Source organism: Electrona antarctica (genome assembly GCF_951216825.1).
Source record: "Electrona antarctica genome assembly, chromosome: 4".
NCBI classification, from domain to species: Eukaryota; Metazoa; Chordata; class Actinopteri; order Myctophiformes; family Myctophidae; genus Electrona; species Electrona antarctica.
Genome location: NC_136809.1, coordinates 29,131,868 through 29,157,806, shown reverse-complemented (window position 1 = coordinate 29,157,806; position 25,939 = coordinate 29,131,868). Strand labels below are relative to the sequence as shown.

Here is a 25,939-nt window from a genome sequence, read left to right as displayed (position 1 = left end):
AGTGAGTTTCAGCTGCTGTTGGTATTTGCAGGATTGGAGGTCTAGGTGTGATATACTGTAGTCTGTAGTGTATGTAGTATGACAGCTTGTTTTATTTTCATTCAAAGACATCACATCTCTCATCACGTCTCTGGTTTCTTTCAGGACATATCCTAGGTGCCATGACTGCAACTCCACAACTAGGTCACCCGCCACACCCTCTTGGGGCCCACGGTCAGCATCTACAGCTGCAGCAACAGCTGCAGCAGCAACAGCTGCTGCAGCAGCAACAGCTGCAGCACCAGAGCCTTCCCTTCCCTCCCTCATACCCTGGCGCCCCGCATCCAGCCAGCTACCCCAGATTCCCCAACCATCCCAGGCCTTTTCCAAGCACTTCTACGCCAGGGGGCATGTATCCCCCTCACCCGGCAACTCCCGCCAATCCTTACGCCTCCCCACTCCATGTACCAAACTCTTACATGAATGGGTCAAATCGTCCTTATCCAGGGTATCAGTGTAATGGAGGTATGCCCTTGGATAATTACCACCCATACTATGCTTCGAACCCAAAGCACCTAGACATGTATCAACAGCAGAGGCAAGGCCTGTACGCTGAGCAGCAGTATGGGATGCATCACTACGAGGTCAACTATCCACCAAGATATGGACAGCAAGCGTTACAGGTCAATGGTTACAGTAACTGCAGCATGAGGCCTGGTGTTCATTCCATGGGACACTACCCTCATGGTCCTTATGGCCCTAACGTCACGTCAGACCCCCAGTTTATGGATCCCCTCTCAAGACCCCATTCAGCACACCCTAATCTGGACTATGCATCTGCTATGAGCAAAGGCAATCATTTTGGCAGTTATCCTAATCCATACCTCTCTCAGAGCCCTCAGATGTTCCCACCAGTCCAAGACCCGTTCTGTATGCAAATTAAGACAGAGCCGGGCCTGGCTGGCCCACAGGTACTTCGTCCTCCTCCGCTGAGTAGCGATTGCCTGAACCCGGGAATGCCACCAGGCTTCAACCTGCCCAATGGGGGTCTCCTGGGCCCCAGTATCAAGCAGGAGCCTGGGACCCCACAGACACCCACAACGCCCCAGAAGCCTGAGACGTGGTCGGACAACGAGCACAACTTTTTAGATCCAGAGATTGGTGGGGTGGCATTGGCACCCAGCCATGGCTCTATCCTGATCGAGTGTGCAAAGCGGGAGCTCCATGCCACAACACCTGTTAAGAACCCTGACCGCAACCACCCAACACGCATCTCCCTAGTATTCTACCAGCACAAGAGCATGAATGAGGCCAAGCATGGGCTGGCGATGTGGGAAGCTAAAATGGCAGAGAAGGCCAGAGAGAAGGAGGAAGAGGCGGAGAGGAACGGCGGTGAAGTAGTGACACCCACTAAGAGCAGCGGCAAGAAGGGGGCGAAGCGTGAGCATCCTGAGCCATCAGAACCAACCGGCGAGCCTCCTTACAAGCGCTTCATCCAGTCTCTCATGCAGGGCACTCAGTCCAGCACAACCAACACCTATGTCACTACAACTCCCTACGCCTTCACCAAGGTCACAGGGCCTTACAGTCGATTTGTGTAGAAGAATAAGGAAAAACACTGAGAGAACTGAAGGTGCTCTTTTTGAAATATTTACTATAATCCCAGGCACTGATGGCCTGAATTGGAACACTTCTCCCGTCTCAGAAAAGCATGAGACACTGTCAGCAGAAACAACTAAGCTGGCCTGGGAAAACAAACTTGACATAAATTATGATGAAATACTGTACACCCTGGCTTCCACATCAGGTCTTTCACCTCCTGCAACAACCGAGATTTACTGGTTGGTTGATCCTTCTAAGGACATATTTATTTATTGTTGGGTTACTTTTTTTGAAAGATTTCACACTGTTAAAACCTCTGGTGCTTTGTGTTTAATACAATGGGACTTATTTTTTTACTGGAAACAAAGTTTCTTTTTTTTTCATATGGAATATTCACTTGGAAATATGTTGGCATAGAACACGGACTTTGTGAATGACTCCATTCACGGTGCTAAAGGTGTGAGCTTCTTCTATTGAAATGGCTTCACCCTATAACCACGCAGCTTTGTATAAGTGACAAAAACTTGGTGAATCATGTGAACTGGATGACACTGAAAATACTGTTTAATTGTCAAAGCATCAGCATAAGTGTTTTTAAAGCACTTTTAATAGAAGAGTTAATGTTTTGGTAAAACTTTAAAATCAAACATTTGTTTAAATTATATTGCTACAAGAGTACAGAAATCTGTACTCTCAATTTTCTCAAACACCCTTAACATGAAATCAGTATGGAAAAAAGCTAAAATTACAGTTATCTGCAAAAACTGTACCATGCAAATAGATTTTTTTTTACACTAGCATTTTATTGGTGCTTCTTTCACTTACCTATGTCCTTTATACTGTAACATTGAGCCATTCTAATGGTGTATTTTTTATATTTTAAACAAAATCAACATGCAGCATGTTTTGTCTTGTTATACACCTTACTTTTCCTTTTCAGTTTTTTTAAAGGGTCATTTTGTTGTCAGCGTGACTGTTTCAAAAAGTTCCTGACGGCAGGTTCACTGAACAAACCTGGATTGTGATTTTTTTTTACATGTAGTCTTGTGACTGTGGTGTTTTAGTAACACGTTTCTCATATGCTTGAGGAACATGGTACAGGGTTAACTCAGCATCACTATCCTGGTGTCCGAAGCTGGCAGCTGGCTTGCTGTTGGGGAGGGTCCTTAGCAAGCCTGATTCATACTTCATCACGCGACGATGTCTCACGCAGAGAATAGCCGACCTACAAGCACGTTGCTTTGTGAGCTTATGGATCTACTATTCTCAGCCGTTTTGGGTGTCGCGCGACAAAGCATAAATACGGCTTAATTGTAATCTAAATGTAAGATATAAAATAGGTGAGATTTGTACAGTAAATTAATTCTCCTTGTTTGGAATTTACGCTTTCGATTTTAGTGTTGTAAAGAATAGTAAACGGCCTATTTTATTTTGGTTTTAAAACAGATTTTGTTTCATATGGTGCTATTCAACTTGCTAGAGACATAATGTGAGACTTTTGAGGCAATGAAAGGCTAATGAAAGATGTACAGTACCTACTTGTCATATACCTCAGAACTAGTTTGGCAATAGGATTATAACGCAAAAGGCTATTCTATTCTTCATTTTATCATTTAGTTTTATGCATCACGTTTCAAACTTAATAACAATAGACCCTCAAGCCACCAAAAGGCACAACAGTTCATCGCCTACTTTCTTCCTTATTACACAGCTAGAAAGTATTACTTGGACTTGAGGCTTTGATGTTACTTAAAAATCAGGGACATTTTCCAATTATTTGTTTGTGCACACCATCATCTGTATTCATTCTGAAATGTTTTCTCATTCAGGGACTTGCCTTCACAGCCACCTGAATCCCAATGAAATAGTGTACTATATCTTTAAAAAAACACACACACACACACACACACAAATTACTTTGTAAGGAAAGAGTGAAAATCACCCGCAATTTTTGTACGTATGTTTTAGGCTGTAGTTTGGTGGTATCCTTTAAAAAGTAATTTGAACATGTAATATGCACTGACTGACTAAAGGGAAAGTATGACATTGCCGTAGTAAGGTGCAATGTGTTTACTTTTGCTAAGAGGCAAGAACAGGGCAGTTATTATGGTTAGTTGCACATCTTTGTGCTTGTGTATAGTGAAAAAGTTAAATTTATTTATAACCACTAAGCAATTGTATAATGATCAGTCTCCCCTGTCCATTTGATTTAATTAATGTGATATATAATGGAATGGTTATGATGGTTTGAGTGACAACTCTCCCCCACATTTTAACGTAAATTTTATTGTTTTCTGAAAGCACTTAATTTCTTTTTCAGGAGAAAAAAAATTGTAATAAAGAATTACGAAACATTTTATTTAAAATTAAACTAGGTTGTAAATGTGTTAAAAGAAAATAAAGTAAATTATGCCACATTGTATATACCATGCATTTGTATTGCAGGAATACAACTCATTTCTTTCTTATTGTAGGTTCTTGTAGTTTTTGACCAATACCCACAGCCCATCAAACAGCAAACATTCATATCCTTAAAATGATTTTACTTCTCTGCAGGTTCACACAATAGTTCAAAGTTAGATAACCCAGGACTTTTTTATTTTTATTTTTTGTAAATACCACATTCACTGTCAAACACAATGTTTACAGTTATAGGGCATCCTGTTAGCTAAAAACCTTTAGAAGTTAGTGTTTTTAAACTATTCAGTTTTTTTCTTTTTGTAAAGATACATCTGAAACATGAGATGTTGAATGTTGGTGACGGTGTACAGGACCCAGCTACAGTAGCAGGTTGTGGTTGAGAAACCAGAGGTGTCTAAAGATATAGCAGGTGACAAGCATAGCCATACTTGAAGATGCTTCAGAGTGTTTCTGATCGAGTCAACAGTACTTGAATGACTACCTGAGCTTAACTAATGCACAAAAAAGGTGCTCAGCTCTTATGTTAAGCTAGCAGTCGATGTATTTTGCAGTTAGACACTAAAAAAAGAAAAAAGGTATAATGTGCAACTTTTTGCCTGTCCCCCATTTTTTTTACGCTCCCCTAGTTCTCCTGAAGTTTGGTATGCTAAAGAAAAGGAATAAAGGATGCATATAAATACTGTAAGTATTGTAATGTATTGAATGCAGTTTATTTGAAAGCTGTTTATTATATCATTCCTGATATTGCTGAGATGTGGGTGTTTTTAATAAAATTTATATTTATTTAAAGCACTTTGATTTGTTCCTCCAAGTTAATATGTGCTGGAAATATTGTCTGTACTTAGCCATCACAAATCCACAGAACTGGAAACTGGGGTGACAAATGCACTCAACATTCAAAACAGCCATTTTCGGTCTTTAATCAACATAAGAGAGAAGGGGAATCAAATGAAGCTAAATGATTATGCCCGATTTAATATACATTGTAGTTACAACAAGTTACAACAATGAATCTGTGTTGAAATTTTTAACAGCTCAAGTTTATATTTTATCCACATTTTACCACTGGTAGTGGTTAGCGAATTGTGCATTCTCGCTTATATTTGGCCAATACACATGTTGCAAAAGGCATCATGGCACATTATGTAACTTGATCATTGTAAATAAATTTGTTCCTTAGGTATTTGTAACCAGTACAAACAAATAATCGAATGTACAATTTCAAATTAGTCTTCTAATTTGAGTGAATTATTGTTCACAATGCCAACAATATCAGAGCATTATTTACACGCACCTCGACAGTGGGTGCAGGGCCAATGACGCAATCATGGAGGGAGGTAGGGCCCGCACAGTGCGCACACCATTCTTTTGGTAAAGGATTACTTTATATTATTGAAAAAAAAACTGTGTTTCGATCCAAATGGATCTTCGTCAGTTCAGTATACTGACGAAGATCCATTTGGATCGTAACGTCATTTTTTTCAATAAAGTAATCCATTACCAAAAGAATGCCACCATTCTTGGTGGCTATACAGTTTCTGAATGTCTCCTTTCCATAACAAAATACATTTAGCTGCATACAAAATCAATCTTGGGAGGAGACAATACTGGTAGTGCTTCTTTTGACAACATGGCCAGAGGTTTTTCCATCTTTATACACCATCTTGAGGGCTTCAGCATCACTACAGAAAATACCACTTGTCCACTGCACAGGGAAACAGATTTGTAGCAACATGTCAAGTTGTATAGTGTAATTCTTTATCTGTTCAAACAGATTAATAATGCAATTCTTAAAAGGAGAATTCTGGACTAACTATTTTCTCCTGATGAAGAACGAGTGGTAGAGCATGGTAGAGCACCGCACCGTTGCTCAGAGAAAGCGTGGTGGGTCTTACTACCGTAAGTTTAAGACCGTAAGTTCACTTTTTTACGGCAGCCCATTCAAGACAAACAGAGTATCTAGTCATGATGAAAGACAAAAAAAGGATTTTTCGAGTGATAAAAATAAGCGATTTAGCACAAGACCCATCGTGCATACTCGAAGCTGTGGTGCGCTCTACCACCTCTACCACTTGTTCTTGGATATAACATCAGATTATGGTAAGAAAATGGTTAGTCCGGAATTCTCCTTTAAAATGAAAGATATTTTAAACTCACCCTCTGGAGATACTGGAAGTGTACTTCCAGAAGCAGGGGCCTTTGGAGGCGACAAATAATATACAGGTTATATATAGTTATATGGAATCAAATGTTAACATTTTTCATACGCAACATCACAGAGAGATGTTTAACCACTTGATCTCTGGATGCCACATTCTGGGCATGTCATACAGTAATAGGTGAACAGTCTGTGAAAAATGGCATAATATGCAAACTTTCAACGAAATCTACAAGCTCACAACACAACACAACATGGCGTGTTGCGAGCTTGGGATGGGCTGTTTTCGGCAAAGTTATTAATGTAGACTAGAGGGAAAACATTAGGGGGCCGACTGGCCTGTCAACAAAGTATACAAGATAAGAAAGAAGCAGGATCCTCTGGATGCTGCCCTTGGTTTAGGGCGGCAGTGGGTGCTCAGCAAGCGACATTCCAAAATAAAAGATGCAAGACTAGCTCAGATGCAATTTCTCATTCTATTGAGAATGCTTGCACGTTTCGGCATTCAGCCTTCCACAGAACAGATTTAAAAGTGATAATGGGTGTGTCTTTTAAAATATACATCTAATCATCCCTACGTGTGTAGGGTGGGAGGTCCTTGCTTGACAATCAGTTGCTAGGTCACACAATATTACAGTCACACAAGTCAGATTAGAGTGGCAAAACATGGAAGCGTTCTAAATAAAAAGAGATATTACATCTGAGCCAGTAATCTTTTATTTTGGAGTGCCGCTTTTTATGCTTTGGCAATTTTGAAAGTATACAGGGTGTACTCATGTTTTCATTTATAACAATTGGGTCCCAAACTAGTAGCAGTTGAACATGAATACTCACCGACTGCACTACATCTCTGGTCTCATCCACACTGCATTTAAAAGGGCTCGCACACACGGAAATATTTTTACTGTGATTAGACAAAAAGAACACATTAAAAAGTTACATTAAATGCACAATACCAGCTCAACACACATGAGAACCAGGTGCGCACACACACACATATCACGGTTAGTATACACATGCATGCATATCCATCCACATACACAAATAAATACACATATTACATGCAAAACCCTGCATTCCACTCACCATTCAATTTCTCCACCATTGGTTTTCTTCTGCACTAGTGCCCTCCAGTGCTCATGAGTGGACTTAATGGTCTTGATGGCAAAGTCCTGAAGGTGAAGGGTGTATATGGAGGTACATGGAAGTGGGGTCAGCTTATTCATGACAGGTATCACTAGGGGACATAGCACTGCAGCCCCTTGTGGGCATTTGAACTTACAGTATACAGTAGGTCCTACTAAAATCACACTAAAAAGTTAACCAAACATGAGAATAGCTGGATATGAAATGTTCTGAGCCAAAATATACAGTACAATTCTATGTACCTTGTCTTTGAACTGTCCGTCAAACGCAAACTGGTTCTCAGGCTTGCCATCTGGTACCTTGTATTTCTTAAACCAGTCAACAGTGGCTTCCAAGTGACCAGGCCTGCTTTTGCGTACATCATCTATGTCTGAGGGAAACAACACAAATATTTTTCCCACCTTGCACTGTATGTGGGGATCCAATTGAAAGAAATGTCACAATATGGTATCCACCAAAATACCACAATATACAGTATTTCACAGTATTACATATATGGCCTATTAACAAAAAACTATTTTGTGTCAAACAGAAATATTGCTTTATTGAACTGAAACATGTGTGCATGAGTGTGTGTATTTAAATTAAGCTTTAAAATTGTAACATTTACATATAAATATTTATATAATATATTAATTTATACTGTGCTGTATTAAAGGAAAATATTTGTTTAGAAGTGTGGTTGCGTAATACCGCTGTACAAACAGCTTGCCAATACATCGCTAACTGAATGTGACAAGCCCTTGTGCTAGATTAATTCATTCACTAGGTCTCATTCCACCAACTACACCCTCGCCCTATCCACTCTGTCTCTGTTTGCACGTTCAAGTGGAGGTTTTGCCACACCAAAGGCTGAAACCATGGAGGGAGGGGAAGTGGACAATAAAACCCTCATATCAATGAGACTTAGTTAACACACAACAGAACCCCTAAATAGAAGAACGCTTACAATACAGGAGGATGAGGAAGCAACTACCCTGGCAAATATTATTTTTGGACATGTACATGAACCTTTTTGCATCTTCTTCACACTAACTTGTTGCTACCGTAAGTGCATTTGACTTGAACTGGAGTCTAACGAGTTCAGTCTTCAGACTATGTTGGGTCTATGTTGAGTCTCCAGTTCTAACTTAAAGAGGCTCCACAGTTTTGGAGCCAGGAGGGAGAAGAGTCTAGGACATAAGGAGGGTTGGCCATGGTGTTTAGGGAAGCCTCAAACAACCTTAGAAACCTTGTAGGACCTACAATTTGACAATTTAGGCATTTAGCAGACGCTCTTAACCTTAAGAGGAAGAACAAGAACAACACATGGTAATACATCAAATATATTACAAAAAGAATGTCATCAAGAATCACAAGTTAAGCTAAGAAATATCTATACAATGAAACTATACATATACACTATACTATAGAGTGCTATGTCTACATAAAATGTTGCTATCTAAATGACATAAATTGAGCGTTTGCATATGCCTGTAAGGTTGTCGAGGCTAGGGCAAGGGTTGTCGAGGCTAGAGTCTGAAGAGGTGGGTTTTCAGACTACAGCGGAAGATTGAGAGTGACCTACAATGTAGGTAATTGGCACTAATTGCCAGTGTTATGTACTGGTGGCAATGACCTACAGAGGTGCCATGACCATAGTAACATTGCAGGCTATCACCACTTTTTGTACTGGGTGTGGGCAGTAATTGGAAGCCAATGAAGGGAACGCAAAAGGAGGGAGACGTGCACATCTTGGGAGGTTGGTGACCAGGTGTACTGCAGCGTTCTGGATCATTTGGAAGGGCTTCAGTAAGTATAGAGCGTCGCAGTCCCTCCCCCTACCATGGACCAGGAAATGAATCCCAATGCATTTTTCCCATAGACATTTCAAAAAGTATTTATTTAAAGACGGTTACGCCACGGACAAAGCCAACTCGAGTCGTGACAACTCATGAACAATATTTTGGACCAAACAAATAATTACAAAGAAGAAAAACAACAAAAAGTGTTGTAACCTGCCGTGTTTTTCTTCTTTCCAATTATTTTTTCGGCCCCAAAAATTGTGTTTGTTGTCATGATTTGTCACGACTCGAGTTGGCTTTGTCCGCGGCGTAAACGTCTTTAAATAAATACTTTCTGAAATGTCTATGAGGAAAATGAACGGAGAATCATTTCCTGGTCCATGGTAGGGGGCGGGACTGCGACGCTCTATTCCAGGAGGCCAGTAAAGAGGGATTTGCAATAGTCTGGAGAACTGAGAAATGTCTAATCTAATCTATTGCACCTGAAAGCACACTTCAGAGTGCAGTTTAGCTATATCAAAGAAAACCAAAATAGGTCAAACTCACTGTTAAGATTTTCAGCATCTGGGTCTTCTGTGTTGATGGCAATGACCTTCCAGTCTGTCTCTCCCTCGTCAATCATGGCCAGTATTCCCAGCACTTTCACCTGGATGACCTGACCTGGTGAGCACACCTGTGCAACAGAGGAATGAGTAGCAAGTTTAGGAACCTATGTACAATACCTACATTTTAGGTTATATACCCCTCGTAATCTCACAAATATTGCCAAACCTGTATGAATGAATGAATACTTTTTTTGCATAATGTTCTGGTCATGCCACCAAAGCAACCCATCCCACATGACAATTTAACACAGCCGTACAATATGTAATGGGATAATGCATTGTAGGCAAATGGCACAACAACAAATGGCTAAAACAAAATGGCCAAAAATAACGTTCAAATATTCCTTCTAAAACCCTGCAGAAGAATCAACTTAAAAATGAAACCTAATGTGTCTATTAATTTATCGATAATAAGTAAGTTAAGTAAGTTACACTGGAGTACTGAAAAAAAAGCCCACTGTAGCTGACCTATAAGGGAAATCTCACCTGCAGGTGCACTTGTGGATATTGGCGTGAAAATTCAAATTTAATTTCATTTACCACTAGCAGTGTTGTGTTTTAATTGTGTTCACCTGCCTTACAAAATACATCCAAAGCAAAAAAACATTAACAGTTCTGGCCTGATAGTTCCTCATGGCAAGGTATTAGAAAGCTGTGTAATGTAATATGGATATTATTGTATGAGAAGGATCATTAGAACATTTGGCTTTATCTCACTACGGCTTACTGAACCCCGAATTGCTCCTGATGTGCTGAATACCAAACAAGTCGCCCCTTTAACAACTCGCCCCGGGCATACAGCCGGCGGAACTGCGCGGCCTGGTATTTCCTAAAGTAACCCAAGTAAATTATGCTTAAACGGTTAAACCTAACCTTATTCCTAACCTTAACCTCAGTAAAACTATGCCTAAACCTAACCCTATATCTAAACTTAACCCCAGTAAAACTATGCCTAACCCTAAACTTATTTCCATCACTTTGTGCTACGAGTACGTTGTCCTCTTCCTGTGTTGTCCTCTTCCCGTTTGCTGCACCCGAGGGATGCTCTGTTACTGCTCCTGCTAAATTTTAAAGATATTTCTACTGTTAGATTTTTAATCAATATATATTTTAATATATTGATATTAGCAGTCAAGTGGACTAAGGCAACAAGTGGCTGTGGATCGACAACTGCTTGAGGTGATATTTGGTGGATTCTGTTTGGGGCCTATACCTGAGGCCTCTCCTGCTGAAGCCAGGGCCTATCTGAGGTCTACACTGTGCAAACCCTCCAACCTGCTGTGGGATGCCTAAAGGTGGTGACAAAGGGGCAGCTGAAAAGGTTGCTGATAAACCTGTGCCAAAGAAACAACTCCGATCCCATCAATCTTGGCCGGAGAGTGTGAGTGAGTCGGGTGGTGTCATGGAGGTGGATGCATCAGTGTTTGAATCAATCAATGCCAGACTGAGCAAGTTGGATATGCTGGACGCATTACAACATGACCTCCGTGAGCTGAGAACCAGCTTGGAGTTCAGTCAAAAGCAGATTGAGGACCTGAGAAATGAAAATGCCTTCCTTAAAGGTGTGGTAGAAAATGTACAAATATCTGTAATCTCTAACACCGTGGATAACAAGAGAATGAAAGAGACATTATTGGATATGCAGTGCAGATCGATGAGAGATAATCTTATATTCGCTGGCATCGCAGAGGATAATGCTGCTGCCAACCCTGAAGAAACTGTAAGACACTTTATGACCAACAACCTCGAAATGTCCCCTGAGGTGGTGAGAGACATAACCTTCTCTAGGGTTCACAGAATGGGCAGACCTGTGGATGGAAAAGCACGTCCAATAATAGCTCGTTTTGAACATTACAAACAGAAAGAATTGGTGAAGAGCCGAGGTAATAAACTGCAAGGGAGCTCTCTTTGGCTAAATGAACACTTTCCAGCAGAGATCAATAACAGAAGGAAAATACTGCGACCAATAATGAGAGAAAATTGGGCCCTGGATCATAAAGTGGCATTGTCAGTCGATAGGCTGTATATAAATGGACAACTCTACAGGGACTCAAAGGTGACCCCCTGGCTCTTTTAGGAGAGGCCTATGGGTCGGTGGTGAACAGTAACCTATGGATATGCAGTCAGACGACTCAATGTCACTCAATCTACCAAAGAAGGGGTTAAAGATTGCACATATTAATATCTGCAGTCTACGCAACAAAGTATATGAAATTGAGAGTCTGCTGATGTCTAACAATGTTCACATACTTGCCATATCTGAGACACATTTAGATGAAACATGTGATAAGGAATTAATGGTACATGGGTATAATATCTACAGGAGACAGAAATATTCATGGTGGGGGTGTGGCTGTTTATATTTTAAATGATATTCCAGTAAAGAGGAGAGATGACCTTATGATTAGTGACATTGAAGCTCTATGGCTACAAGTCCACTTGCCTAATATTAAACCTATATTGCTGTGTTGCTGTTACAGACCACCGGATTCCAATGCTCAGTACCTAAGCAGTGTATGTGAAATGGTGGACAGAGCATCAGACAGTAATAAGGAATTGTATATACTTGGAGACATGAATATTAACTGGTTCTCTCCAACATGCTCACTTAAGAAAACCCTCCATGCTATTGCAGATACATGTAATTTAACACAGTTAGTAAAAAAGCCAACCAGAACACAAATAACAATAAATGGCATCTCCTCTACCTGTATTGATCATATCTTTACAAATGCAGCTGATCTATGCTCAAAGGTGATTTCTGTTGAATTTGGATGCACTGACCACAACATAGTAGCTTTTACGAGAAAGGCAAAAATCCCAAAAGCGGTTCCAAAAGTAATTTACAAAAGATCTTTTAAAAACTTCAGGGAGGGCTCATTTCTAGAAGAACTTGAAAACATACCATGGCATACTGTAGGTGAAGAGGAAAATCCAGAGATAGCTCTGAATTTGTTTGCAGTTATTTCTGTCAATAGCTGACAAGCATGCTCCAGTTAGAAAACATACTGTTAAATCTGTAAGAGCACCTTGGATTGACAATGAAATTAAAAACTGCATGGCTTTAAGAAATACTGCTAAGAAAAAGGCAAGTGAATCTGGCAGTCTGGCTGACTGGCAGATCTACTGTAAATCAAGAAATAATGTTACAAAAATGAATAGGAAGAAAAAGAAATGTTATTATCAAACAAGGATAAATGAAATAAAATCGGACAGTAAGATGCTGTGGAAAACATTTAACAATGCTCTGGGTAGGGGCTCTAATAGGGCTTCCTCCTTCATTGAGGTGGATGGGGCTTTTATCACTAAGCCATATGACATAGCTCAATACTAACAACTTCTTCACCAGTAAAGTAGAAAGGTTAAGAAAGGATGTGTCTTGTAATGATGTGCATTGTGTTTCCTCTATATTAGACAAAATTAGAGACTAGAAAAAGTGCCACTCGGGGCACAGGTCTCCACCAGGGCAGGTCAGGTTGTGGCCTCCTGGTGGCGCTCTAATAGGCCAATGTGAAAAGGGTGCCATTTCTTCATACGCCTTTGATGGCAATTGGATGATTTGAGGCATTTTGTTCCAAAAATGTGTTTTGCAAAAATCAACCTGTTGGTGGCGCTATAACAGGCCAATGTGAAAAGGGTGGGATATATTCCTCAGCCTAGTAAGAAAATGTGTGAAAGATTTCACGTAAATTGCACGCTGCGTTCATGATTTGAGGCTTTTGTTCAAAACGGGGCAATCTTGCAAACTGTGAAAGCCAATTATAGCCAATTAGGATGGAATATGAAATATGGGACAGATCCGACTTGCGCACATGACCATAGAGATACTGTGTAATGATTTGTGAGATTTTTGGACAGAATCTGGAGGAGTAATATCAAAAAATGTGTTGTACAAAAGTCGGCCTCCTGGTGGCGCTATAAAAGGCAGATGCGGAAAATGCAGGTCAAAGGTTTGTCCTTGGCCTCTAGGGAGTGTGCATGCAACATTTCACGCAGATCAGTGCAGTTTTAGGTAAAACATGTGAAAAGCTGCCTCATGGTGGCGCTATAACAGGCCGTTCTGGAAAATGTGGGGCAGAGGTTCATCGTTGGCATCCAGGGAGTGTGTGTGCAAAGTTTGGCATCGACCGGGTTAACGGTGCCGGAGATTAGCTGGTAACAGGCGGACGGAAGGACGGACACACGGACACACACGGACGGAGTGCAAAACATCCCCATGCCTTCGGCCTGGTGGAGACAATAAGTCCTGTATGTTTAGTTTTGAACCCATCAGCTCTGAGGTGGTGGAGAAACTGTTACTTTCAATACACAGTGAGAAGTCTGCAGGCCTGGATAACCTTGATGGCAAGTTACTGAAGCTCGCTGTACACCTGGTAACTAATCCAATTACTCACATTTTTAACCAAAGCTTGATGTGGGGGGTGTGTCCACAAATATGGAAGGAAGCTAAAGCTATTCCAATACCAAAAGATTCTAAAACAAACATCACAGGGGTTAACAGCCGCCCTATTAGCATTCTGCCAGTGCTTGCTAAATTAATGGAAAAATGTCTTTAACCAAATTCAATCATATTTCTCTGAGAATGTATTGAATACTGACTTTCAACACGCCTATAGAGATGGGATTTCTACATGTACAGCACTGACACAGTTAATAGATGACTGTCTAATGAATGTGGATTCCAAGAGACTAGTGGGGTCTGTATTGTTAGATTTTAGTGCCGCGTTCGACATTATTGATCACAATCTATTGCTTGACAAACTTTCATGTTATGGTTTTACCTTATCTGCACTAAGGTGGATAAAAAGCTATTTATCCAGCAGATCACAGAGTATACTATAATGGGAGTCTCTCAGACACTAAACATATTCACTGTGGAATTCCACAAGGAAGTTGCTTAGGTCCTTTGTTGTTCACTATATTTACAAATGACATGCCACTGGTCTTAGACAGGGCCAATATAGCCATGTATTCTGATGACACTACTTTGTATATGTCTGCCACTAATGTGGAAGATCTGTCTGTAGCTCTCAACAAGGAACTACAGAACATATCAGAGCGGGTGGTGAACAATAGGATGGTCCTGAACATCTCAAAGACTAAATCCATTGTATTTCGATCAGCATATGCTCAAGTCAAAACCCAAATTGAATCTGAATCTGAGCGATTTAGCAATTGAGCAGGTAGAAAAAACAAAACTACTTGGGGTTACATTAGACAGTCATCTAACATGGTCTACTCATATTCAAAACATAACTAAGAAAATGGGAGGGGGTTTGTCCATGATTAGGAGATGTGCTGAGTTTTTAACTCCAACATCTGCTGTCCAGGTCATCCAGGCACTAGTGATATCCCACCTTGACTATTGTCCAGTTGTGTGGTCCAATGCAGCTAAAAAGGACCTGCGTAAATTACAAATAGCCCAGAATAAGGCAGCTCGCCTTGCCCTGAACTGCAATACTAGAACACTGTTAAATCATCAGAAGCTGTCATGGCTGTTGGTGGAGCAGAGATTAGCTGCTAGTCTGGCTGGAGTTTTTAGGAACATTTGTTCAAATAAAAAACCAAAATGCTTATATAAAAATATTCATTATACCAGTGATAGACACAGACATAATACCAGACATGTTGCAATGGGTCGATTTACAGTGCCTAAGCCAAGAACTGATGCAATGAAGAATACAGTCATGTACAGGGCAATGACTTTCTGGAACTCTCTACCAGTATGCATCACAGAAATTAAGGGTAAAAGGCACTTTAAGAAAAGACTGAAGGATTTTCTTATATATATATATATATATATATATATATATATATGGCGAAATTGTAATTCTGTTTATGTCAATATACCAGTTAATGTAATCTAGAGTGAATGCACTAACCGTAGTTATGCTTTAATGCATTTCTTTTTGTTTTTTATTTCTTTTCTTTTGTGATATCTGTAATGTTTTAATGTTTTTTTGTATGTATATTATTCTGTGAGGAGCCCAGGAAGAATAGCTGTTGCCAGGTGCAACAGCTAATGGGGATCCTAAATAAACTAAACAAAATCTAACCTTATTCTCAGTAAAACAAAATAAAGAATACAAGAACCGTCGGACCGAGGGAAGTTTAATTTTATAGATCAGGTTCCTTTGTAAAGCTCTTTGTCATCCTGTGGGAACTAATTCAGTGTATTGTTAAATAAAGCTATGTGAAATTCCAGAAGAAAAAGAAAAGTATGCATCACAGCCTCAGATCACATCAGATCTATTATACTTGTCTGTTTAATAGTAAAGTATAAGTACTGTATTAACGTAACAGTGATAGCATTACAGTAGAACTGCAGGTGTGGCCGTCTTACCATGGAGCCAATGTCACACACATCAATGGGGTCGTTGTCTCCGCCGCACTTTGTATCTTTGTCTGTGTGGTTGGGGTCCTCCCATGTCTTTTCACAGCAAACAATTGAGCAATAGAAAATCAACAATTTAATTGCCTGGCAATGAGATAAGTAATTGCTAGCAATACATCAAGCCACCTACCCAATGTATTACATTTATATTAACGACCAATATCTCAGTGTTTCTTTACAAAACTTTGAGGAAAAATAAATCTCAACTAAAAGGCAAGAAGAATTGTGTACTTTTCAGATTGTAACCATGTCAACATTATCCCACTATTCCTCACCTGCGGGAGTGCCCCATAGTTCCAGATGTAACCTTTGTGGGGGAATACATTGGCCACATATCGGAGCTTGCCTTTCTTTATATCTTGTTTGATTGGATTCAGTGGTTCCTTTGTTGCAATCTAAGGATTTAAACAATGATGGGAAAAATAGAATGAGATATAAGATATGTAAACAAAATGATAACATTTGGGTTACACTTACGCATCTCATCCATATCACATTATAACATGGTTATAATGCATTATGATCTTATAACACTGGATAACTATAGTTATAACAGTTATTAGAAATATATGATGTATCTTGAATAGTGTGTAAAACATGTACTTGGAGGGCACAGTATGTTATATCTGTACAGAATGTATTCAAAGGAATGGGATTAGAAACGTATGACACCGGCAAAGGCTAGATGGCCCAATCCATTTCCTCACTGAGCAGTTGAGACGAATAACAGTCCATAGATATGATCCATAATGTATAAATGATGGATAAGGGGTCAGGACAGCTAGGCCTATTCAGGGAGGGGTCGAAATAAAGCAGTTGAGAGGAATAACAGTCCAAGTCCATACTTGGACTGTTATTCGTCTCAACTGCTCATTATGAAGCTGAAATGCTGAATTAAAAGAAAAACACAATTGAACTATCTTTAGGCAGTGCCGATAGCCGAAGCTGAGTGGTTAAGGCGTGTAACACAAACGCTCTGATGCATGACAGTGAGCACCCATTTAAATTCCTCTGCCTTTTAATGCATTTAACATCCAGACTCTCTCTTCACCCATTTCCTGTCTCTGTTCAGTAACAGTTTAAACATTGGGCACTTGCCTCCATTTTAGCGTTTGACCATCGAGGAACCTCCACAACCATGTTATACAGCTGCTAAAAAAAGAAATCACAAGAACATATATTTATGTTTGTAGCCACATAGTAAGACATTAGATGGACACAAGATTGTGTGACTTCAGATACTCGCTTCATAAAAATATGAATCACATACCGAGCAATGTCCTGAGATTCTATGTTTCAAAGAATGGCAACAGCACATGCTGTTTTCAGCCAACTCCCCACAGTCAGGAAATCCCAGGAAGACTACCTTTTACCTTGCCAATTTAATCAATTTTGTTGATCAAATTCTACTTACCTTTGCTATGGGGGCATGTGATAAATCATCTTTTTTTCACGACCACTAAACAAAATGTTTTAATCGAGAAATGCCGACCATCTGAAAAGTACCGTATATTAATGTATGCAGTCAATACTTGGTCTGGAATACTTTTGAACAAATTATTTCATCAATGGGGCGTGGCCAGTTGGCTGGTAAATTAAGCACAGTAATCCCATGGTCAGTACACCAATTATTAGTAGTTTTGGCTCTGTGAGCAGGTGCCAAATCAAGCTGGAAAGGAAAATCAGCATCTAAAGCTTGTCAGCATACTGAAGCGCTCTACAATCTCCTGGTAGATGGCTGTGTTGACTCCAGTGTGAAGTTTTCACTGTCAGTGATGATTTGGGGTGCTGTGTCATCTGCTGGTGTTGGTCCACTGTGATCAGCTGATTATATGAATGAATGATTATAAATCTGTGCTAAATGTGCAGTTAGACACTAGACTGGTGTGTCTAAAAGTGGCGAGTGAGTGAGTCTCTGCACCTGCGAATATTGCTGGTGCAGACTGCAGAGTGGCCAGTGAGTGAGTGAGTGTATGTAGACATGGAACAGAATTTGACAATACCTGATTCTCAATCTTCTTAAGTTTTTTTGGTGGCACATCACTGTCCTATTGCAAGACAAGTCAATCACTGAATGATCAGAGCTACATTACAGTAAAACAGGCAGTGGGCTTATAATGTATTTTAATACTGTATATTACCGAAACATATGGAAGTACTAATCAATTTCATTTGTGTAAACTCAGGGGTCCATTAAAAACAAACGTAAAACACACTATACATACAGAAAGACCAGCACAGCAGTACACTTTGAGCAGCAGTAAACTACAGTACAAGTATAAAAACAAAAGTTACCTGTTGTGCCTCGGTAAAAAGTGGAATGTCGTGAAATGGTGAAATATATTTCCCTTCAGAGTTTTCTAGGAAAAGAAAAAACAATTACAATAGAGAAGAAAGTCTGTAATGAACTTTGCTTGATTCAGGGCAATACTTGTGCAATCTCTTCCAGGTGTTTTAAGGCACAAAGGTAATCAGTAAAGTAATGATAACTTATCCTGCAAATAAGTAGAATTAAGACCTAGATCCGCCCAGGGCTAGGCCATTAAATAAATATTAGTTAATAATAATGAAAGGGCCCTTTTTTTTCTTCTCCAAAAAAATCCTACAATGCATTTATCATCCAAAGGCAGATTTTAACCGATATACAGTATTACACTACAAATGTTCATTATTATAAATAATTATTTCCATTGTTATTAATATTATACAGGGTCATAAAGATAAAATTGAAGCCAAATTGGTTCTGGTTGTCAACCATATACACCTGACTGCGCATGTGACAGGAAGTGACAACAAGATAAACACGTGAAAGAAAGGACCCGTTTGTGTATGTTTTGTCGAATCAATGGAAGGACAAGGTGTACAGTATCAAGACAAATCTAACACGTAACATGGAACTCGTAGACCTGCGTAAACAAATAGCCGTTAATAGGTTTTATTCATAAAAGTATAACTTAAGAATACAACGTTTAAATGCATTACATGTATGATGTACTGTCTTGTCGGTTTCATGTTTTTGTTTTCGACGTCGAAAGAGACGGACGATTTAGGAACGCCACGCAAACGTGTTAACGTACTGAATGAACGCGTTTCTTCTTGGACAGACAGCGGTGGTAACTTACTAAAATACATCCTGTAGTTTGGAGAGTTCAGCTGTCCTCTCTCTTCCGTTTGATAATGCATCATTTTTCTCGGATATGTGGGCAGACCTGCTTGTGTGATCACTCTGCTTTCAGTGGCAGAATGTGAACCAAGAAACGGCAGCACGCCCAGCGAAGATCGCAACAGCGGTCTCATTATAAACCCCCTCTTTTCACACAGTTCCTGCTTCCCGTCCGCGGCCCGTCTGTCTACGTGCACACACGTCCTTCGTTGTATTTGACTGCCACCTATCTGTAGCGAGATCGTGGTAGCGGGTGGTACTCAAAAATGATATTTATAAGAGCAAGATTGTTAAACTACAAGCCACTTCCTGTAACCTGAAAGACAGAGGCAGAGCACCAAACAGGAAATCACAGGGGAACATACGCGCCGTCCATTGGCCCGAAACTCGGCACACTTGTTTCCCTGCTTTCCCATTGGTCGACACGTTTGGTGTCAAAGTATTTGGAGGACGTCAAATTCAGCGTAGACTAGAGTCCTTGTGAAGCTTCTACATCTTTGTCGAAGTGAAAGCCCTCTGCCAAAGAAAATGCCTGAAGGTCTTTTTGACGACTAACATCTTCCAGTTCCTCCTAGTAGCCTACTACCTTTATCTGTTATAATCTATGCACTTCTTGGCTTAATTTGAAATACTTTAAAAACATAAAGCGCACAATATTATTATTATTATTAGGCCTATTATTATTTTTAATGTGAATAAACAGAAGAAGAACATTATGGTGATGATGAAGGATAAGTACATTTTTAATGCTGATGATGAGAAAAATAATCTCTTGTAATGTTTCAAGCTCAGCTCTTGAAGAAGTAGTTCACCCCTGCTGTATCTTTCCACCTCTATTCATAACTGATACCCAATTGCTTTGACTTCTTCGTTTGATTTCTTCTATGAGATCACATTTATTGATATTAATGTGAGTGACCAATACACAATTTTGAATGTAAAATGATGGATCTAAGTCATGGATCTAAATTACCACCATAGCAGCCAGCTGCTTTGAGGGATTCCCTGTATTTGTACGTGTGCATTGAACACAGTAAAGCTCCTTTGAATTGAGAGTCAGTAGTAACTATTACAATATCCAGAGATCAAAGTCCTATGTCCATTGTGTGAAATGGACATTGAGCAAACAAACAGCCACACCAGCTGCATCTGATCCATTTCTCTGCCTTGCCTGTTTGCTCAAACAAAAGGTACACATATCACAGCAGCCATACAAATCCAGGCTGACTGAAATCACATGTGCATTCACTGTTACAGCAGGGCTCCCCAAACTAAATTAAAAAGGGGGATATCTATACTTAATAGGTCTGCGACCCCAAAATGGTTCCCTTCCCAACCCATTGTTTGGGAACAGATGCAGATGACCCCAGTCAGCATGTATTTTTGGTCTCATGCTTATGTTTTCTGCTTTCAGAAAATGTTTGAATGTTCAGTGTCTTGCTCAAAGTCACAAAAAGACGGTGTGCTTTGGTGGTATTGATTCACATAACGGTCACAGTCATAGAGGCAGAGGCAGACGCCGCAGACCCAGGTCTATATCAGTCCCTGATTTGAGGGCTAGAATAAAACCAGGTACAGGGGGTTCCACACTTCCAGCACTGCAGTGGAAAGCCACTGACTAGCCACTGACACAATGTTCATTGTCAAGAGAAGGTTTCCATAATCTGAGCCACTGCCCTCATGTTTCTCCACGCAACGGTTCCTGACCTTTGACTCCTCCAAGTCCTGCCACTGCCAAGAGGGATGATGACAGACAACTATGAGATAGCCAGACGAGTAACAGAAATGGGACCGCAAGGAGGAGCAGTCCTACTGAAAAGATGTGAGGGATGTCCAGAGGGACCCCAACGCCAATCCTACAGGTAAAACTCGAGAACAAGGACCTTGGACCTGCCCTATGTATATTATTCTATGTTCTATGATAATCATGTAATTACGCTTAATATGTTCAATTTCTGTCTATGTTTCTGTGTATTAGGAAAAGACTGTAGATTAGAATGTATGTGTGTGTGTGTGCCTACATGTTTGTGTATGTTCCATCTGAATGCACTGGTTTCATCCCCACTGCCCTTTAATAGAAGAGAAATGTCAATGTTATATTGGACTCTGAATTGAACAGCTGTGTTTGTGTGAAATTCTGTAGATTTTCTTTTTTTTAAAGATTTGTTTGGGGACTTTTATGCCTTTATTTATAGGACTGGGATCTGGACTTGAATCCGCGATACAATGCCACTGCCAGGCTACATCCGCCCAGCTTTGTCCATTGAATTTGGTCGTGTGCTATATAGTTTAATTTATATTTGGTTGCGTGATGCAATGATATGCATGAAAATCTGAAAATCACAGTAGCACTCCGCACTGTATAGGCTGCCTCCCACTCTTCAGTCCTGATTCTTCTAGTCCTATCTTCAGCATTTGAATGGTTTCTCCTGGACACCTTTTCTGACGGTGGCATTACAGCACTCAAGTGGTTCCCCTGACTGGTCGGATCTACCAAGTTAGCTTGGAATGTTTTTATTTCATCCCCCCCGTACCCTCTTGACTGCCAGGGGTCTACTCTGTACTTGGCCCCATCCTTTCCACCTGTATAGAAGATCTCTGTCTGGCTCTGTCATCTCTGCACCCAAGTTCTCCTACCACTGTGCTGATGTCATGTACCTCAAACTGCTTTTCTCCTTTCCACACAGGTTGAAAAGTTCATCGCTACATCCCTGGTTGACATCTCACACTGTGGATGTCTTCCCAGCAACTCAAGCTCAATGCAGACAAGACTGAGGTTCTCTTCTTCCCAGGTAATTCCTGTCCTTTGCGGGATCTTTCCATTTCCATCAATATCTCCCTAGGCTTTCTTCAACTGCCAAGAGCCTGGGTATTGTCCTGAATTGTCAGCTGTCCTTTAAGGCAGACATTGCAGCAATCATTCCGACTGGCAATATCTGAACGATCAGACTTCCTCACCAAGGAAGCCCAGCTCCTTTTCCAGGCATGCATAGGACATACATCTGCCCTATGTATGCCTATTAAACTCCCTACCCTACTATAAATAAAGGGGGAGAGTAGACTGTCCTATTTGTCTTGCTTTTTCTTGCAAGATCCCGGTATGTTGCTTGGGTACGATCTGATGATAAACTAGAAAAAGTGCCCCTCGGGGCACAGGTCTCCACCAGGGCAGGTCAGGTTGTGGCCTCCTGGTGGCGCTATAATAGGCCAATGTGAAAAGGGTGCCATTTCTTTATACGCCTTTGATGGCAATTGGATGATTTGAGGCATTTTGTTCCAAAAATGTGTTTTGCAAAAATCAACCTGTTGGTGGTGCTATAACAGGCCAATGTGAAAAGGGTGGGATATATTCCTCAGCCTAGTAAGACAATGTGTGAAAGATGTCACGTAAATTGCATGCTGCATTCATGATTTGAGGCTTTTGTTCAAAACGGGGCAATCTTGCAAACTGTGAAAGCCAATTATAGCCAATTAGGATGGAATATGAAATATCGGACAGATCCAACTTGAGCACATGACCATAGAGATACTGTGTAACGATTTGTGAGATTTTTGGACAGAATCTGGAGGAGTAATATCAAAAAATGTGTTTTACAAAAGTCGGCCTCCTGGTGGCGCTATAAAAGGCAGATGCGGAAAATGCAGGTCAAAGGTTTGTCCTTGGCCTCTAGGGAGTGTGCATGCAACGTTTCATGCAGATCGGTGCAGTTTTAGGTAAAAAATGTGAAAAGCTGCCTCATGGTGGCGCTATAACAGGCCGTTCTGGAAAATGTGGGGCAGAGGTTCATCGTTCGCATCCAGGGAGTGTGTGTGCAAAGTTTGGCATCGACCGGGTTAACGGTGCCGGAGATTAGCTGGCACCGTTCTGGCACCGTTGTGGCACCGTATCAGATTAGCTGATAACAGACGGACGGAAGGACAGACACACGGACGGAGTGCAAAACATACTCTCTCCCCATGCCTTCGGCCTGGTGGAGACAATAATGTGAAATAAAGAACTGTGATGTTTTAGCATAGTGGACCCCTAAACATGTTGTAAACAAAGTTGTGTTATCTTTCATAACAAAACTATTGTGTCCCTAACTGTTTTAGTTGAATTGTTCTATATGGCCCACAGCCAAAGAAGGAGGAATCACAGGGCATGTTCCAGAGCTAACGCTGTGTTTATATGCGTACAGTAACTCTCCCTATGTTCCAGAGCTAACTTTGTGTTTATATGCGTACAGTAACTCTCCCTATGGCCCTCAGCTGTTGACACTGCTGAGGTGTGTCGCATTACATCATTGTGTCTATTGGCACTTTTCTGTCCCTTTAAAAAAAACTATGTTTGTATATGTGACATCATGCAATGATTAGATCATAAGTATTTTAAAACTGTAAATATTCACATCTCTTATGTCTGTTGTGCTTCTCCTACAGTATTTCACAATCGGTGAACACTCACACCATTTGAAAAATGCATTATCTCACTTTACCCTTACACTCACTCATACAGGAAACAGTCTTTAATCATCTGAATCATTACTTTGTTTCTCATTTGTATCTGACACCATTCCATTGTCATTGGTGTGCCCGTGTGAACTCATTGTAGACAGAGCACACTTCTCTCTTTGAGCCACAAAGCCGGAACTTCCACACGTGCAGTTGTCTGTGACACAAGCTCACCTGAGGCATAATAATTCACTTCACCCCAGCTGAAAGCCCATGAGGGAGACAATGTACTTATTTTATTATTTTGAAAATGTATGGTTGTGCTGTTCTTAAAAGCTAGCATTTGTACTTAAAGGTAATACGCCATTATTTATTAAGTGTATGTTTGATTTACCAAAATATACTGTCATTTATTGTTGACACATTTGGAGAGTTTGGAGTTAACCTGTGTGTTACAGTGAACCACGTGTTTTCAAAGCAAACTATTGGTCATTGCTATTTTGTATGTAATTGGGCAGAATGGCAGCCGAACAGAACAGGTGCTCAATGAACACATTCTGCATCAGTGATCTGGAAACTCAATATGAGTCCTTATGAGGGAGGAAAATACATGATCATTCATTGTTCCTGGGGAAGAATGCAAGTATCTTGTTGCCCTGACCAGAAGTCATTGTCTCACCTTGGTGTTGATGAAACTACCTGTTTTACCAGATCTTACCTCTGTTGATTTCTTGCAATATATTATTGTTGAATGGAATATCTACAGCTGCCCTTAAATCACCAGGGGTAAAAAAAAAAAGAAGAAGAAAAAAAAAGATAACCACATGCTGAAATTGTCTGAAATGGACTGTCCATCCTGGAGTTCAGAATGCATAGCCCTGGAAGCATATGCGATTCAGGCCAATGTCCAGTCCAACAGGGAAAATAAATAAAATAGTAACTTATTAAGCAGGGCTTTGTAAATCTTAAAACTTTGTTTTCACATTACTAGGTGGCATCCACACACTCCACACAAACCAAATATCATATGTAAATGTCTTTCCATGCTATAGGCACACTATGACTTCATAATGTATCTCACACACTTCTAGTTTTGGTATGATGATGAATATAAGTGAGATTACTGTATAGCCCTTAGGTCTTTTTCTTACTCTCTTTAATTTGACATCATTCTCGCTCTGTCTGTCTGTCTGTCTGTCTGTCTGTCTGTCTGTCTGTCTGTCTGTCTGTCTGTCTGTCTGTCTGTCTGTCTGTCTGTCTGTCTGTCTGTCTGTCTGTCTGTCTGTCTGTCTGTCTGTCTGTCTGTCTGTCTGTCTGTCTGTCTGTCTGTCTGTCTGTCTGCCTGCCTGCCTGCCTGCCTGCCTGCCTGCCTGCGTGCGAGCGTGCGTGCGTGTCTCTCTCTCTCTCTTTGCCATTTTGTTTTTCATGTTATCTGTTTCTCTTTCTCTTATGGTGTCTCTGTCCCTCTCAGTCTGTCTCTTTTTCACTCCCTGTCTCTCTGCCTGTGTTTGGTCTCTACTTTTCTCTTTTCCCTCAGTCTGTCCCTCACTGTCAGTCTGTCTGACCCTGCAACAGTGTTAGTAGAGATAAGGCATACTGTATCGTTACTCTGGGGAGGGGGGGGGGGGGGGGAGTGGTCTCACAGCTCTCCTGTGACAGGTGGATTTAGGTAAAGGGAGGAGCTAGCGTACCTGTGCAGAACTAGCACAGTCACTTTATACTGCGAACAGTGCACCTGTCGAACTTCCCAGACATTCTCTCTGTCTTTCCCTCTCCTCCCTGTCTCTCTCTCTCTCTCTCTGTCTTTTCTTTCCCTCTTTTTTCCTCATTGCCTTGTCTGTCCGACGGCACAAGGGACAGTCAGAGAGCAAACTTCACCATGGATTCCAAGGAGGTGGCCGGAGGAAATGAGAAAGAGAAGGATAAAGTGATAAAGAGGAGGCACAGGCCAGTGTTTCTGCGCTACCTGGAGAGGAGGAAGACAGATACCATCGTGGCTGAGGACACAGCCAAGGGTGACTTCAACCTGGGGACGCTGGTGAGGAGGAGTCAGTCGGACAAGACTGAGTACAGCGCTAAACTTAAAGGTAGCCTACCACCCTCCTGTTAATAACTTCCCTGTGGAGTTACAGCTATGGTAACTACTGTATATCTATACACACATTTGAGTCAAAAAGGCCCCCATTGCATCCCTGACGCCTCACTCTGTTCTCACTTTAATAAGTCAGCTCTTTGCAACCCCTACAACAATGTTAC

General features: G+C 40.7%; 3 protein-coding genes across 4 annotated transcripts in view; 2 read left to right on the top strand and 1 right to left on the bottom strand.

Annotated features, from left to right (window-relative positions):
* Positions 1–4,794, top strand: part of tet2 (tet methylcytosine dioxygenase 2) — a 49,326-nt gene extending 44,532 nt beyond the window's left edge. The window contains exon 10 of the mRNA XM_079499391.1: positions 145–4,794. Within this exon, the coding sequence (XP_079355517.1) occupies positions 145–1,580 (1,436 nt within the window). The 3' untranslated portion in view covers positions 1,581–4,794. The remainder of the gene's footprint in view (positions 1–144) is intronic.
* ppa2 (inorganic pyrophosphatase 2) lies at positions 4,158–19,572 on the bottom strand. Of its 2 annotated transcripts, XM_079499395.1 has the most exons (12): positions 19,212–19,570; positions 18,385–18,449; positions 18,093–18,137; positions 17,188–17,241; positions 16,365–16,484; positions 16,039–16,125; positions 9,637–9,763; positions 7,549–7,676; positions 7,247–7,332; positions 6,995–7,064; positions 6,160–6,199; positions 4,158–5,707 (listed from the first exon to the last, which is right to left on the bottom strand). In XM_079499395.1, the coding sequence occupies exons 1-12, from the start codon at positions 19,384–19,386 to the stop codon at positions 5,685–5,687; spliced, it is 1,020 nt and encodes a 339-aa protein (XP_079355521.1). In that variant the 5' UTR covers positions 19,387–19,570; the 3' UTR covers positions 4,158–5,684. The 2 variants fall into 2 exon arrangements, with proteins under 2 accessions (XP_079355521.1, XP_079355522.1); XM_079499396.1 differs by lacking the exon at positions 18,093–18,137 and having other exon boundaries at positions 19,212–19,572.
* Positions 19,573–25,562: 5,990 nt separating this feature from the next.
* Positions 25,563–25,939, top strand: part of arhgef38 (Rho guanine nucleotide exchange factor (GEF) 38) — a gene marked incomplete at its 5' end in the record, with an annotated part of 21,698 nt that continues 21,321 nt past the window's right edge. Inside the window, one exon of the mRNA XM_079498210.1 lies at positions 25,563–25,770. Coding sequence (XP_079354336.1) covers positions 25,563–25,770 — 208 coding nt within the window. The remainder of the gene's footprint in view (positions 25,771–25,939) is intronic.